This window comes from Leuresthes tenuis, unplaced genomic scaffold, assembly GCF_036924035.1.
Source record: "Leuresthes tenuis unplaced genomic scaffold, fLeuTen1.0.hap1 SCAF_18, whole genome shotgun sequence".
Taxonomy (NCBI): domain Eukaryota; kingdom Metazoa; phylum Chordata; class Actinopteri; order Atheriniformes; family Atherinopsidae; genus Leuresthes; species Leuresthes tenuis.
Window position 1 is genome coordinate 19409679 of NW_027325372.1, and position 15066 is coordinate 19424744.

A 15066-nucleotide genomic window follows, 5' to 3' on the forward strand; every position below is an offset into this window, starting at 1 on the left:
AGGTTCTCTTCAAAATAAGAGTGATTTGGGAAATTATTGGTAGAATTAGTATTATTAAGGTTCAATAAAGTAATGTTATCTTATTTATCTATTTCATAGATTAAAAACATGAGATATGAATGCATGTGTGCATTTGAATGGTTGGATTACTATGCCTCTTGGGTGTGTTTTGTAGGGCTATCTTTATGTTTTTCGAATCTCTGGCTAATATTTGTTGCTTGTTATGTCTAAACTCTGGTCCTGCATAGATTTGTTTTACATTTGAATAACTTCAGACCTTGCCAATAGCATGCATATGTGAATGCATGAAGCTCTCTGCTTCAGTTTTATTCTGTGTGTTGGACTTGAACTGACCTCAAAACAGGCCATGGTCTCATCATTAAAGCTTGACAAGTCATACCTTAGACTCTTTAGGGAACATTTGATTTCCGAGCGCTCTGTTTGCAGCGACTGACCTTCTTAAACCTGACAGAGGTGACGCAAAACCTGACATTTACTGTGAAAGTACGAACCAGAAGTAGTCCCATTGATCATTAAAGCTAGTTTAATGCTTTTTTTTTTATACGCGCAGTCCGCTGTCGGTCCTTGAGGTTCTGGTCTTTTGCTGTATGTTTTGGATCACCCTGCAGCTCTGCAGACTCTCTGTCACCTCCGCTTCTTCTTACACACTTTATCCTCTAACAGCTTGAAGCATGCAGTGCGCTCTGCGGAAAGGTTAGACAGGGCGGATCACTCTGCCATTCAGCACCCAGCTGGGACCGAGCTTTGTCTGCACCGAAGACCCCCGCTTCTTTGCCAAAAAAAATATTACGAAGATGGAACTAAATGGTAATAACTGTGAGGACGACTCGCAGTGTGCTGAGGAGGAAGAAGAGGTGGACCCCAGAATCCAGGTGAGACAGAAAAGCGGCTCCAGATGTGGTACGACTGGGATAACGATTGTCCAGTGAATAAAACTACCCAGATGTCTGTATTGTTGTTTATACATACAATTTGCCGTGCCGTGCCGTGCCAGTGAAATGTGATAGAACATTAGATTATCATATGATCACTGTAGTACACCGTATCCGCCAATTTAAAATAAGTAATTGTCAGCTGAATGTGGTTAAATGCTCCAGTGTGAGTAGATGCTCAGTGCAGCAGGCTGTCTGCTCAGTAATTTGGTAAACAGAAGTCCCACAGTTTAGCCTCTCTATATACAATCTGATTTAACAGTCCTTCTGGTCTCTGTGTGTTCCCATGCATGCCTGTTTTCTGTAAACAGGGAGAACTGGAGAAGTTGAACCAGTCTACAGATGACATCAACCGCTGGGAGAGTGAACTGGAGGTAAGACAAAGAACCAACACTGTGGTCGTTATCATTACTGTGTCTCCCTTGTTGTGGGTAAATGTTTGCAGCCTTGCCTGAGCGAGGGGGAACCTTTAAGTCAGAGTTTTCACTCTTTAAATCCAATGTTTTACTCTAAATAAGTGCAAAATCTTTTAGGCTCCTCTTGTTTCCAGTGTGAGTTTGCGTGTTTTTTCCAGGCTCACCTAGCAACAGCGTCACTGCTTTGAAACAGTTCACATGGAATGACTCAGGAATATGGACATTTTCCATCCATGTGATAAAAGGAAAATGAGGAAAAAGTGAAGTGGAGAATCTAGTTCCTGCACTGTATAAACCCAAACCTCTACACGAATTATAGATTTGATTTTTCAGTGGCACATTTGGAGCATTCTGAATCCTAAGTGCCCTGTAACAGCCCCCACCTTCTTTTAAAGACACAAATCAAACACTTTTACAGAGGAAGAAGGCTGTAAAATCAAGCGAAGAACCAGAGAGAGATTGATGTTTAATAAAGTGGGCTTTTATTGCACTTTGCTTGCATTCAGATGTGTGCTGGCTGGGATAGTGTTCGACAAAGCTCAAACATTCCAGAGCCAGGCCGCAGTTTTACTTATCCTAAAAGTTGGCCTCGTCTGTTTCTCATTAGATCTACATTCACATCCAAACTCCTGAAACCACAGCTGGAATAAGCACAACACCCCAGAGTGAGACAGATGAATTGTGTAACATTTATATTATTCCTGTTTTCTAGTCGAATATTGGACCTTTGTCATTTTTTTGTGAAACTTTCAACAATAAGATGACTAATATGAATATAGAAAGCAATTATTTGGGAAGAAAAATGTATGTAATGGTCTTAAGAATGTTGGAAGAGTTGCTGGCAAGTTTTCCAGTCTGAAATGAATTAAGGTTGGTGTACTGTAGATTCAGAGTATTCAGGAAAAGGTCCAGCAGTGAGGTTAAATCCATGCTCATACTCTGTGACTCTGTGTTGGAAACACAACCCTAAACCTCATGTGTTCTTTGACACAGATATAAGACTGCGTGTGTGCCTCAGGCAGAAGCATAAAAATCCAACAGCGTGTATCTGCGTGCAACTTACAGGATTTGCCTCCTGGATTCAGTGCCCCGTCACAATCTCAATGCAGGAGTGGGAGGTCAGGAAATGCTATGATGTCACAGGAAGTGGGCTTCCTGCAGCACAATCTCCCTTTTCCCTCGTTAACCTCTCATTTACTTCTCCGTCAGTTCTGCGAACAGGATGCAGGTGCTACCTTTCAAACCCCTGTTCTGCAAATTGCAGCCCAAATAGACGCAACTTCCCCAATGCAGATATACACACGTTGACAAGCCCATGAAAAGAGGCCTGATTCGGTAAATCTGATCAGAAGAGATCTATGAATAACAAGTATAATGTCACGTTGCCACTTCCTTTAGTACTGTGCTATTTCTTACAAGCAGGAGTTCTTCATTACCAAAGAATTTATAAAAGGTTGCTCAACCACCCTGAGTGCAGTAACACCCAAAGGAACAAGAAAAATGGATGAGAAACTGTCCAGCCGTGTATGGAAACACATGCACGTATGTTTGAGTAATAGTTCAGTGAAGACTTGAATTGGAGGAGTTTCTTTCCGGTGCCAAATTTATCAGGGCCAGCTCGAGGAAGGCTGTGGCTTATGATTAAATTATTACACACTAGAGATAATACAGCCTCACAAGTGACTTTGTGAGGCTGCACTCAGACACAAGGGTGCTTTCAGCCAAATGCAAACGCCAGCAAGATAATGTGCTCACAGTGAGCAACCAGCAGCGTGCTCAGTTGACTGTGTATGACATAAGATGTTTGTATGCTTATTTCTGCATGTTTGCATGTGTGCAGGACTGCCGTCAGAGGTTTCGCGCGGTGCTGGTGGAAGCAACGGTGAAGTTAGATGAGCTGGTGAAGAGAATCGGGCGAGCTGTGGATGACTCCAAACCCTACTGGGAAGCCCGCAAAGTGGCAAGACAGGTACATACACACTCGCACACGTTCACACATGAGCTTGCTGGAGGGACTCTGAGGTTGGCAAACAGAGATTGTGAGTGCAGGCTTACTGAGGATTAGCGATGAGAAGTTTAAAGAGCTCCGCTTATATCTACTTAAAGGGAGCAGTCACGTGGTGTCTATTTTTAAACTCAGTCTCACCTCTGATTCCCAAGCTAGTGTCGTTGAGAGGAAAGTTGACAGACTTGTAGCATATTTCATTTCATTTTTGCTGCATTTCATTTTTTTCAATGCTTCTAGGCAAGTGCAGGTTGTTACCAAGTAGAGCAACTTCCCAGTTCAACTTGGGTTGAACTCCAAACTGTGCAGTTCCCCCTGCAGTGAGTTGTGTACTTTTTGGTCTAGATATTTCAGCTTGTCAAAGGTTTGATCTGATTGGATATCAACAAAAATGTAGACGTCCAGCCCCCCTATTTCAATAGGCTGACATTTGTGTGTCAGAGCAGAGCTGAAATAGATTATTATATATAGATTATAAGAGTATTTATGTTTGTGTCAGTGTGCATGCGCTTGTCTGTGTTCTTGCTTACTTCTTGTTGCAATATGACAGGCTAGCAGCTACCGGCATCACTGCTGATGGTCACAGGTGGTGGGCTTTGGGTTACAGGGAGGTTTTGATTGTTGATCGACCCTGTGTTCATGTGACATGATCAAAAGTCTTTGGATTTGTGCGTGCGTGTAGGGGTGTTAGTGTATGTGTTTCGATAAACCAAAGCTGATACTGGCCTCAAGTTAAACTGGCGAATTGTGTGGTTATGATTTATGGATGAATGTTTAATATTTAAAACATGACCCATTTTAAAAGGATTCAGAGTTGCCCTGGTTGACCCTCCAGCACAAACACAAGCATTGACCAAAGTCTACCTACCCCCACCCATTAGCCAGTCTCATCACCCGCTGCCCCCCCCCTTTTTTCCCCCCACATTCCGACAGACTTAGGGGAGGATAGTGTGTAGGAATTCGCCTGTCCTGTCCTATCTTTTTGTCCTTTTCACCCAGCAGTCTCTTACACCTCGCTGCCTGTCTGTCTGTCCCCACACTCCTCACCCCACCCGCCCCCACCTTCAGCCTGTGTTCCAGCCACTTCTCTCTACACTTTTGCCCTCCATCTCGCATGTGCAGAAACTGTAAACAGAGTGAATTTCTAGAGACAAAGTGCCAGACTGTAACTGTGTCTGAGACATGAATTGAAATGAGTCTATTGCATGGTGACACACACACACACACACACATCAGAAACATCCTTTAGTTGGGTGATATGAGGAGTCACAGGGAATATCACGAGGTGACGGTGTCTCATGCTTTTCTTTTTTTTTTTAGAGAAAATGATCCTATTACATATTCTTAGTAACACAAAATGTGGGCTCCATAATATCATGATTAACTTGTAACAAAGCCTATCACGTGCATGTTGTCTGTAGCTCAGTAAGCTTTGTGTCATAAACACAATGGGAAATTGTGCCCTCCAGCTTTGTTGGGTGTTACTTGCAAAGATTTGTTGTCTCATTTTTTATTGAGAAACCCATATCCACCTCGTCTGGTCAACAGTTGAAACGTCAACTGTAACTGAAACGTCATGAAAACACACTGAACCTGTATGAGAAAGGCTGCTCTGTTTAGGAAATCAGAGAATTTTAGTGCAGCTCTCCATTCTGACATAAAAACAACAATGATGGATGTTGCTTTAAAGAGTTTCGCTTCCTTTCCTCTTTCTGCCTGTTTTCTCATCAAATATCCATCGTCCCCGTCTGTTTTCCTTCTTACCCTTCTCCTCATAGAGTCTGGGAAATGGGTCACGATGCGGTACAAAAACGAGGGATTCATCTTTGCCAGTTTCTCAAGTGGTTATATTCCCTCTTCTCAATCTTTTCACCCTTCCAGAGGCCTCAGCAACCATGGATATTATTTCTAACCGCTGTCGGATTGTGCTAGAAAAAAAGAGGAGAAAAAAGGCTCAGGAGATTCCAGTTTTTTTGTTTTCTATAATTTGTCTCTGATTGCTCACATCATTGTTGGAGGCTTTATCTTAAACATGGGGTTCTACACAGGTTAATATGACGCCAATATACTGACAGGTTAACCTATAAAAATTACCCTTCCAGAACAGAAGCAGCTTGATTGACTACAAAAATGGGTCTTTGCGGCCTCTCCTCAGTTTTCATATCAAACCGGCCGCATGTAATTCCTATAGTTGTCATCTGCCTGGCACAGGCGAGGCCAGTGTCAATTCTACCATCTGTCATTCTACCAGAGCATATGAAGCTGCTCTGAGAATTGTCTGGTTCCCAGGCTGGATTTTCTGCAGCTCTTTCTGCTAATTTGTTTGATATTGTGGCCCACAGCTCTCAGCTTACTGTCACCACTCTTGTGCCCAAACATAACCACACAGCGTTTGTTCCTGCGGGCAGATACGCTCAATAAAGATGACAGGGTTTTATTACAATGTGTTTCTCTACATGTTATCAAGGCAAACAGCAGAGTGTCGTCCATGTGGCAGACAGTAGCATTGTAAAAATAATGTATTTAAACTCAAACAAGTGTGCACTTCTTCCCATTCCTTTTCAGGTATGCAAACTAAATAAATAATGGTGTAGCAACATTGTAGTGTATTTTGCTTCTATGTGTATATATATGTCTGTGTGTGTGTGTATTTCTTCCTTTAGGTTTATTAATTATTTTCCTCAGCTGCTCCACCCACTCCACGCCTCTCCTCCTTATAAGGACTTTATTGTTTCCTAAACTAAAGGCTTGGAAACACTCATACTAGCAATATTTTACACTGTTGTGAGCCATGACGAAGGGTGTGAACAAAATTACTTACATCTTTCAGTTGAATGACAGTTGCAACATGTTGTCTTATCTAACTAAAAAGCTTTTATAAGCACACATGATCTACCTCTCTGGCATACAGCATTGAGATAGACCGTCAGCCACTAGCTACCTTAAGCGTCAATTCGCAGCCAAATGTTTTCCTCTGCAGTTGATACAAACCATTATAGAGGAAAAAGCAGACTAGAAATACGTCAGAATATTTTAAAGCAATAGTGTGCAGAATGTATTGACAGCAGCGACTAGTGGCATAATTTACAAACTGCAACAATGTAGTACTCCTACCTACTGTCCAACTACAAAAAGGGACAAGATGAGCTCTAGAGTTATTGTTTGGTTTGTCCTTTCTGGGCTACTGTCAGAAGCAGTGCAAAATGGTGGAGGGTGAGGACGAGGAGGACGAGTCACAATGTGTTTGGATATAAACTGATCATTTCTATGATAGTGAACATGCAGTGGTTCCGTTTTTACTCTATTCTACACTAAGAATAACAACATAGTTATAAATTATACTGCAGTTCTGCCAATAACTCGAATGTTACACACTGGAACTGAAATGCAGATTTCAATAACTATATGCTAATTTACTTAAACATTCCAGTGTCTACAGTATACAGAAGGAATTTTTGTGTGGAGCCCTTCTTGGGAGATGAATCTTTAATGATAAATAATTAATTATAAAAACGATTCTGTGCAAATGTCTTTAGCCAAAGCTCATAATATATACTTATGCTATGAGCATAGCATATATGCTATAGCATATACTTATGCTATGAGCTTTATATATATATATATATATATATATATATATATAAAGAGAAAATGGTTTTATTGAAACATGTGCAAACATGAATGAAGATACAGTATACAAGGCAAAAACAGAGTTTTGTTAACACCATTGTAACAATGCTGAAAGTCAATTTTTGGTACGAGCGTCTTTATTAGACCTGTTATCATGCAATGTGCGTTGCTTCTGGCTTGAAAAGTAAAACGACTCATCTGTTGCTTCTGCTTAAACTGTATTTTCCAAAGATGCAACTAAAGAAATGGGAACAAATTGTTAGAACAGGCTACTAGTAACAAAGTGCTTAAAGATGAAATTTAAACTCGGTTCTTTGATAAGTTGTCTGTTGTGTGTAGACAGTACTAGTTCATTCCTTGCGTTAGGTGCTTTTCTATGCTTGTATGATTCATCGATCAGTGTAAAGTGATTATTATTGTTTTATGTATTATTGTTTTAAGCAAAGTCTTGCTCCTTGGAAGCAAAATTGGAAGAAATTGCATCTTGGTTTTGCTTTTACTATAGGAAAACTTTCCTTCAAACAATAGGTGGTTGAAACAGAATGACTGGCTTAAGTTCATAGTAAAAGCTGCAACAATAATATATTCAAAACAGCCAAGGGTAGAAACAAAAAGTAGATAAGCAAGTTTTTTTCCATTCTTATATACAGTCAAAACAAATAAGCAGTAGCCTATAGTTAAAACAGAGCAATAACCACTGTGACAGACACTATTTATAAAAAAGACAAAAAAAAAAACAGACAGAGTGAGAGCTTAACTTCAACATTGAACTGTTAAGCCATGAAAAATAACTTGTGAAAAAGAAATGAATAGTAGTTCAAATAACTACTATCAACAATCCTTGTTTTCTAACTTGGAAATCTGAACAATGGTGTTGTTTTATGATGGGTATCACAGGGTTTCACATTGATCCCTACCTAAACCTAATGGTTCCGTTTGCATTACAGAACATTTCTGGGATGTGCTCACCTCTCATTATTGTTCCCTATCATTTTTCTTTCTTTTATCTTTTTATTTTTCTTAAACTAATGGATTTCATCTTCTAAGATAAAGGTCTATATTTGATTTACAAATACAAGAACTACATGGCAAACCAAACTTTCCAAATGATTTTGATCTCATACTTGGAAATCTGATCAGTTACAGTAACTGCTTACTGTTGGCATTCAGCCAATAGCCTGACCTTTAACTCACGCCTGTTGGAGCAGAGCAAGTGGGTCCAAATATGTCCATGGTGATGACAATAGTTCCCCTATTGACTGCGACTGTGGGCAGGATGAGCCCACTGACAACATGTCAGATTTCCTTCGATACAAATCCTCTGTTTGTCTATTGGATCAAGTCATGGCTGTCTCGCTCTCTATGAGTGTGTATGCAATAGCAAATCTCCTTAGTCCCTCTTAGGCTGTCATAAAAAATCAACCATGGTTCCTGCAGAGGAAATGTAGGTCAAACATGCACACAGGCACAGAAACAGCGACAGCAGTCTAAGGGCTTCGGCTGCATGGAGACTATTTAAGACGTAACATTTGTGCAACTTGCTTTAGATTTACAACCAAAAAGAAGATTTTAATTGGTTTCAGGCTTGCAACATGTTATGGATTAGGCCAACTGTCACTTTTTCAGTTTTAATGACACCCTAAAGAGGATATATTCTTTTGCGGCTTTTGCCTTCTCCTCGATGTATCATGTAGCTTTTTGCGCATGTAAAGGATCTGTGAAGTCACACAGCCCAAATCCACTACAAGGGTAATTAACAAGGGTAATTAAAAGTCACCGACCTGAACTGCCTTGTTTGCAGTCCAGACTTTTCTTTTGTCACTTGTTTAAATCTAACAAATTTGTGTAACCCCTGCTGAGGGAACACCTACCTTCATCTTCACCATTTCTGATCAATCAGAGCAAATGGGAAGTTGTGCCTCTAAGAGACAGTCACTAAAACAGAGCATCTCAGACAGAGGCTGACAAGGGATGCTACATTAATGTACTGTATGAAAGAAATAATGTGTTTTTCTGAATATTAATGCAAGTAATCATATTCTAATTAAATGCCAATGTAGCAAAATGAGCATAATATTGGCTCTTTAAGTGAATCATCTGTCTCTGTGATGGAGTTCCTTGCCCTAAACTCTACTCCTTGAAAGTTGAACGGTATCTTTAAGTTGGATTCTTAGTTTCCAGTCTGCGTAGAAGGAGCTATAACTGTGGGCTATTTTCTCTCTGAACTGCAGGCTCAGGTTGAGGCCCAAAAAGCCACTCAGGAATTCCAGCGGGCAGTGGAGATCCTGAGGGCAGCCAAGGAGACCATCGCCCTGGCTGAGGAGAGGCTTCTGGAGGAGGACACCCGCCAATTTGACTCTGCTTGGCAGGAAATGCTCAACCATGCCACACAGAGAGTAAGTACATTGTGCAACAAAACCAAAAATTACACAAATGTTCTGTCCTAACAGGAGGTGGCCAGTTGCAGTACCGACACTGAAGAAAGCCTTCTTTCTTCCTGAGCTAAAATAAACCGTCCGTCCTGACTATTCCAGGTGATGGAGGCAGAGCAGGCGAGAACCCAGAGCGAAGCCGAACACAGAAAAACAGCAGCTAACTACAATTCCTGCATCAGCCACATGAGACAGCTGGAGAAGAAACTGAAGCGCTCCATCAACAAATCAAGGTCTGTGTTTTGTGCTTCCATTATGATAGTGGAAATGACTTCGCCCTGCTTGGGCCTACTACCATGTGAGCGGGTTTGTGTGAGAGAAATAGGGGCTCCATTTAAGTAATCTAATGCTGTCCAGATGTTTCATGTGGTGGTTGTGCAGTGTTGGGGTGTGCTTCCTTTGTAAGAGCCAAGGAATGTGAGTGCTCACAGAGGACTGTTTTTCTCACAGTTTCTCCTCTCTCAGTTTAACTTCTCTTTCTCCCCCTGCAGACCCTATTTTGAACTGAAAGCCAAATATTATCTACAGCTTGAGGTATGTATATTAGATAAGCAACTGGCTTTTTACAAATCTTTGGCATGCTTATGATTAAGGGTGACTTTGTGGGTTCTCCACCCACCACACTGAAATGTCTCACATTCAGTAACTCATGTCCAGGTGGACAGTTTACCTTCCATCTTATGCTGAGGTCAACATTTTAATGTCTAGAATTTCAGTTTATGACTTTCAGTTAAGGGCTTTCAAAATAATTGCAATGCCTTTAGCCCCATTAATTGATGTATGCACTGTATATATATATATATATATATATATATAATGACAATAAAGGCTATTCTATTCTATTCATCTGTACAGTAGAGTGACACACTTCCATCTCTCTAACAAACTGTCAAAAAAAAGTGGTGCATGGCTGATGATTTGGGCTTGTTTCATAGCCACATGACCTGGTCACCTTACAGTTATTGAGTCAGCCATGAACTCCTCTGTACACCAAAGTATTCTAGTCCAATGTGAGGCCATCTGACAGCTGAAGCTTGGCTGAAAGTGGCTCATGCAACAGAAAAAAAGAAAAGAATCAAGGTTTTGAAATGATCCAGTTTAAATCCACACTTCAACCTGTTGGGACCTTAGCAGAGCTGCACTTTTTTTTATAAACTCTTTGACAGAGAGGGTGTGTTTTCCTTTTCACATGACTGAGTAGCTGCTAAAGATCTGCTTGACTTTGCCATTTTAGCTCAAAGCTCCACTGTTAAAATGGCCTTTTACTCATAGGAGACAAGCTTGATCGTCTAAATGTCCTGCTTGTATACATTTAGAAAACTTTCCTGTATTTCTTGAAGTATATCATTAATTTGCACAGTTTTATTTATGTTTGTTGATTTTTTTCTGCCCTAGCAACTCAAGCGTCAGGTGGATGAGCGCCAGGCCAAAGTTGTTGTCGCCAAAGCCGAGTACCGCACAGCGTTGCGCAACCTGGAAAGCATCTCAGAGGAGATCCATGCCCAGCGACGCTCCCTCGCCATGGGAACCAGGGAGCAAGGCGTTGGTGCTGAGGGAGACGAAGACAACGAGGACATCGCCAACTTCAAGATGGAGTCAGACGGTCTGTCAAGTGAGTATGATTGGTACTCACAGATTAGTAGTCACCCCCTTCATCAATCCACATTAAATTTCTTTGTTTTGTCTTTTCTTTGTTTATTTAGTTGGTGCACCTGTGTGCCTGCATGTTTACAGTACATATCTGTGTGTGTGTATGTGTTTCAGTGGTGTCAGTATCAATTGACGAAGAGGGCAGTCACAGCTCAGAGGAGGAGGCCGACACTCACACCACCTCCTCACACCAAGCAATGCCCTCCTCGCCTAACTCTTCTTGCTCCCATCCTCCAACCTCTGCCTCCACCCCTCTCAACGTGCCTTGCCCTTTCCCCTCCCCTTCACTCTACACTCCCTGCTCCTACATCTCCTCCTCTCCCTCCTCCTCCTCCTCCATCCTCTCCTCCCTGTGTCCTGGTGGTCTGGGCTTAGTGAGCCCCGGCAGCTCTCACGACCCAGACTCAGTGTGCGGTTCTGGGCACGCCTCACCTCTCCTGGGCCCTCGCAGCCAGTGCAGTGGAGCTTCCTCTCCAGACTGCGATCAGGAGAGAGGTGTGTGTCAAAATGACAGCTGGTTGACAAATGTTTGAAGAAGTAATTACATTTTTTGGGGGAAATAGTACAATAAATGTTTTGTAATCTCGGGATATTTCTATAAAGCACTTTATAGAGAAATTCGCATTCACATGCACATTCATACAGCACTTCCTATTCTATGCAAGCTGCACCTTTTCACTATCCCACACACACACACTGATGAGCACGCCGCTGTAAAACTAGAGAAGAGGAATTAAGCTGCCACGTCTTCCCATTCACAAACAGATATGTTTGAACAACACACTGTCAGAACTTCAAAGTGTGTGAAGGTAAGGCCTGAGTTGCCCTGCTTGGCGAAATTTTGCCTTTGGAAGATAGAAAGATCTGTAAATCTTTTATCCTTAGTTCCTGACTGTTATCTAGAGGCCTGTTTTAGTTTACCTGTAGCTACCAAATCCTTTCTGGAGCATGAAGTGGAGATGTTTTCTTAAATGACCCAGAGTGGGATTGATAAAGTAAAAATGTGTTGTAATTTGCAAACAAAGCCATGCATATCACATCTAGAGTTGATTTAATTAATTGGCAAATATTAAGACTTATGTAGAATATTACTTTAAACAGAAAACATACAATAAATTGGGTGGTGGGGTATTCATATTCTCCTCAGTGAAAGCAGCATTACTCCCATCCAGAAACAGTATGAAACTGTAGAAGTGTTTCTGTTGAAGAACAAAAATGGGACTACTATTTTTTTTTTCTTTTAATCTAACTTGTAATGTAGACGTAAAAATACTCTGGTTAAGCACAGGTAGCTGAAATATTTGCTGAAGAACATGACTCTGTATAGCAGTGGGTATGCCTGGGCTGTGCATCAGTGTCATGGCTTGTTGTTGTTGGCATCTGGTTGCTAAGTAGCTTATTCATTAACAAAAAACTTGAAAACTAGTGAGTCACAGCTGTTGCAAGAAGAGAAGGTGGAAGAACAAATAAGTCAGGATTTGAGCGTCACAACTTCATCCATAAGCCCAGGATGGAGAGACACTTTAGCTAGTTAGCTAGCTAGTCTATTTTGGTGGTTCTCAAACATTTTTGACTCAATGCACAACCCTACATATAGGTATGCAAATGATCAAAAATCACAAAAATGACTTGGCCTGTGCCAAACGCCACAAGACTGGCGAGCCTGTGTTCACTGTGATAGTTGTGTGCAACAAGGGTTAAGCATTATAGGAAGTGGTTTGACTACTTTGCCTTTCTACTTTCTTACTGATAAGACCTCAAACTGTTTTTTAGTTCAGATTTTTCGCATTACAAAAGGAGCCCTTGTACACCCTTGGAGCACACAGAGTCTCACATCTTAAACGTATATTCTGCAATTTTCATATTAGGATTTTCAAGCATGGCTAAAGTCCCCGTTCTCAATCCTCTTTAGCTTTATTGTACAGACAGTTGGCCCTGGTTTACTTTGCAGATTGATCAAGTAGTGCTCCTTCTCTTATTTTGTTGTGTTCCAGGTGACAGAGCAGAAGGAGCGGAGGCCACATTAGAAGCCGGTCTGAGCAAGCTAACCTTGACAGTAACACAAAAACAAGAGGACTCAGAGAATGAGCAAGACCCCCACTACACTGACCCTGAGGACTCCTCTCCCAGCTCCGCCACTACCATTCTGCTACTCAACAGTGTCTAAATCGTTAGACACTGTCGCACCTGAAACATTGACTGTGCTCAGCTTCAAGCTTCAACATGGACTCACTGCCACAGCAGGATAAAGTGCCACTGAGAGCAACAGGACAGTAAGCTGCCCTCCCTCGTGACTCAGTCTCAATATTGTGTAAACATCAGTATTATCACATGAAAGGTGCTAAATGTAGTGTATTTAATGTCAGTATACCCTTGTTGAACAAATTGTGAAACCATGTGGATATTGTAAACAAATTAGAGGACTACATGTGTTCTCTATTTCACATCTGCAGTATTAGCACTAGTGTTATTGAAGGGTCGTGAAAACATTTCCCCAAACACCTCTTGTTTTCCACGACAAAGAGCTGTTTGCAAATGGATAGGCTTTTCCTTGCTGTGTATTTGCTAAGAGGCCATAAGAGGCCATACTCCTCATCTTACGTGCCATAAAACTAAGACAAATCTTCTGTTCACACTCTAGAGGCTGTTAGTCATTTCAGCAATGGTGTAACTTGTCTTTAGCTATGCAGTGATGTGTCCAAGTTAATGTAGTAATCTTTAATTCCCGTTAACCTGCTACAGTTTGCACCACTAAAGGACATTTGGGCCTATTTACTTTGATCCCACGTGAGGATCAAAATGGGACAAAAACTTGTTCTTCTTCTGCCTTTATTTTTTGAGTCCCACCCTTTTTGACTTCTATCACTTTGAAAAGCATGTGGAGTCAATTTCGGAGATATGTGAAGGAAGAAAGTCGAGTGCAAGCAGTACTCTGAGCACTAAACGCTGACTTAAAATTTGACCTAACACCTTTTAGACATAGATGGTCTTCCATTTGGATTCGTGAAAGACTGAGTGAATGTATAACTGAGTGCAAAGTTCAAACTCCATTTTGAGGTAGTTTGTTTGTGTGGCTGAGTGAATCTTTTTTGTGAATGTGTGTTGTGTTTTTTGACAGATGTTTAAATATTACCATGTAGTAGAAATACTCTATATTTATACTCATGTATTCTTGTATATTAACTGTTTTGTGGTGACTGTTGTGTTTATAAGCAATAAACATGTGTTTCATGTAACTTTTAAATATGGAAAGTTCTCCTCTCACAACATCTCTTTTGCATTGAGCTCCACACTTTAACTCCAAGACATTGATTTCATGTCCTGTGTGTGACGTGTTGACTTCTAGTGTCGTTGCGTGACTGCATCATTTGCTTTCTCGTGAGATTGATTTAGCCTTACATTTCCTTTTGGAATTGACAGGTGTAACTCAGAATTTATTGTTCCATCAATGTGAGCCTTCCTTGCCCAGCTGCTGTAAAATGGCCTCAAACCATGACAGTACCCCCGCCACGTTTTACGGCAAAGATAGGGTTAATAAACTAGAAGACAATGTCTTCCTTCTTCCAAATAAGACACTTTTCATTCAACCCAGAACATTCCATTTTGATCTGATTTCTTTGTTGAACATTTTTCCAGTGATCTTTTAACTGGTTCCCATTATATTTGACTGTGGACAGTAGATATTTCACTGGGTCTCTGTGACACAGCTTGCTCTTGGACCAATCGTTGCTGGGGGACACACTTCAGGAGGGTAACAATAGCTGAGAATTTGACCTACATAACTCTTTTTCTGAGACGTTTGACTATGATATTGATAGAAGTTCGTTTGCTGAGTAACACAGAGCATCCATTCACACTCTGACTGAAAACACCTGATTCTAATTCCACCCTCTAATAAACTGCTTATCCTAGAGATTCAGATACTTTTGCTTCTGAAGAACATGTTAAAATGGCTAATTTTCCTTGATCAAAAAAGAGCT

The 15066-nt window shown here is 41.0% G+C and overlaps 1 protein-coding gene across 1 annotated transcript; it reads left to right on the forward strand.

Annotated features, from left to right (window-relative positions):
* Positions 1-546: 546 nt before the first annotated feature.
* LOC140274943 (SH3 domain-binding protein 5-like) lies at positions 547-14330 on the forward strand. The gene is made up of 9 exons (XM_072370329.1): positions 547-893; positions 1265-1327; positions 3210-3338; positions 9236-9400; positions 9539-9669; positions 9928-9970; positions 10832-11048; positions 11201-11581; positions 13081-14330. Exons 1-9 carry the CDS (start codon positions 816-818, stop codon positions 13251-13253), a joined length of 1380 nt encoding a protein of 459 aa, XP_072226430.1. The 5' UTR covers positions 547-815; the 3' UTR covers positions 13254-14330.
* The last annotated feature ends 736 nt before the right edge of the window (positions 14331-15066 follow it).

Coding starts and splice junctions, on each gene's coding strand:
- LOC140274943 (XM_072370329.1), top strand. CDS start 816: ATGGAACTAAATGGTAATAACTGTGAGGACGACTCGCAGTGTGCTGAG. Junction 894..1,264: donor AGGTGGACCCCAGAATCCAG/GTGAGACAGAAA, acceptor TTCTGTAAACAG/GGAGAACTGGAGAAGTTGAA. Junction 3,339..9,235: donor CCCGCAAAGTGGCAAGACAG/GTACATACACAC, acceptor TCTGAACTGCAG/GCTCAGGTTGAGGCCCAAAA.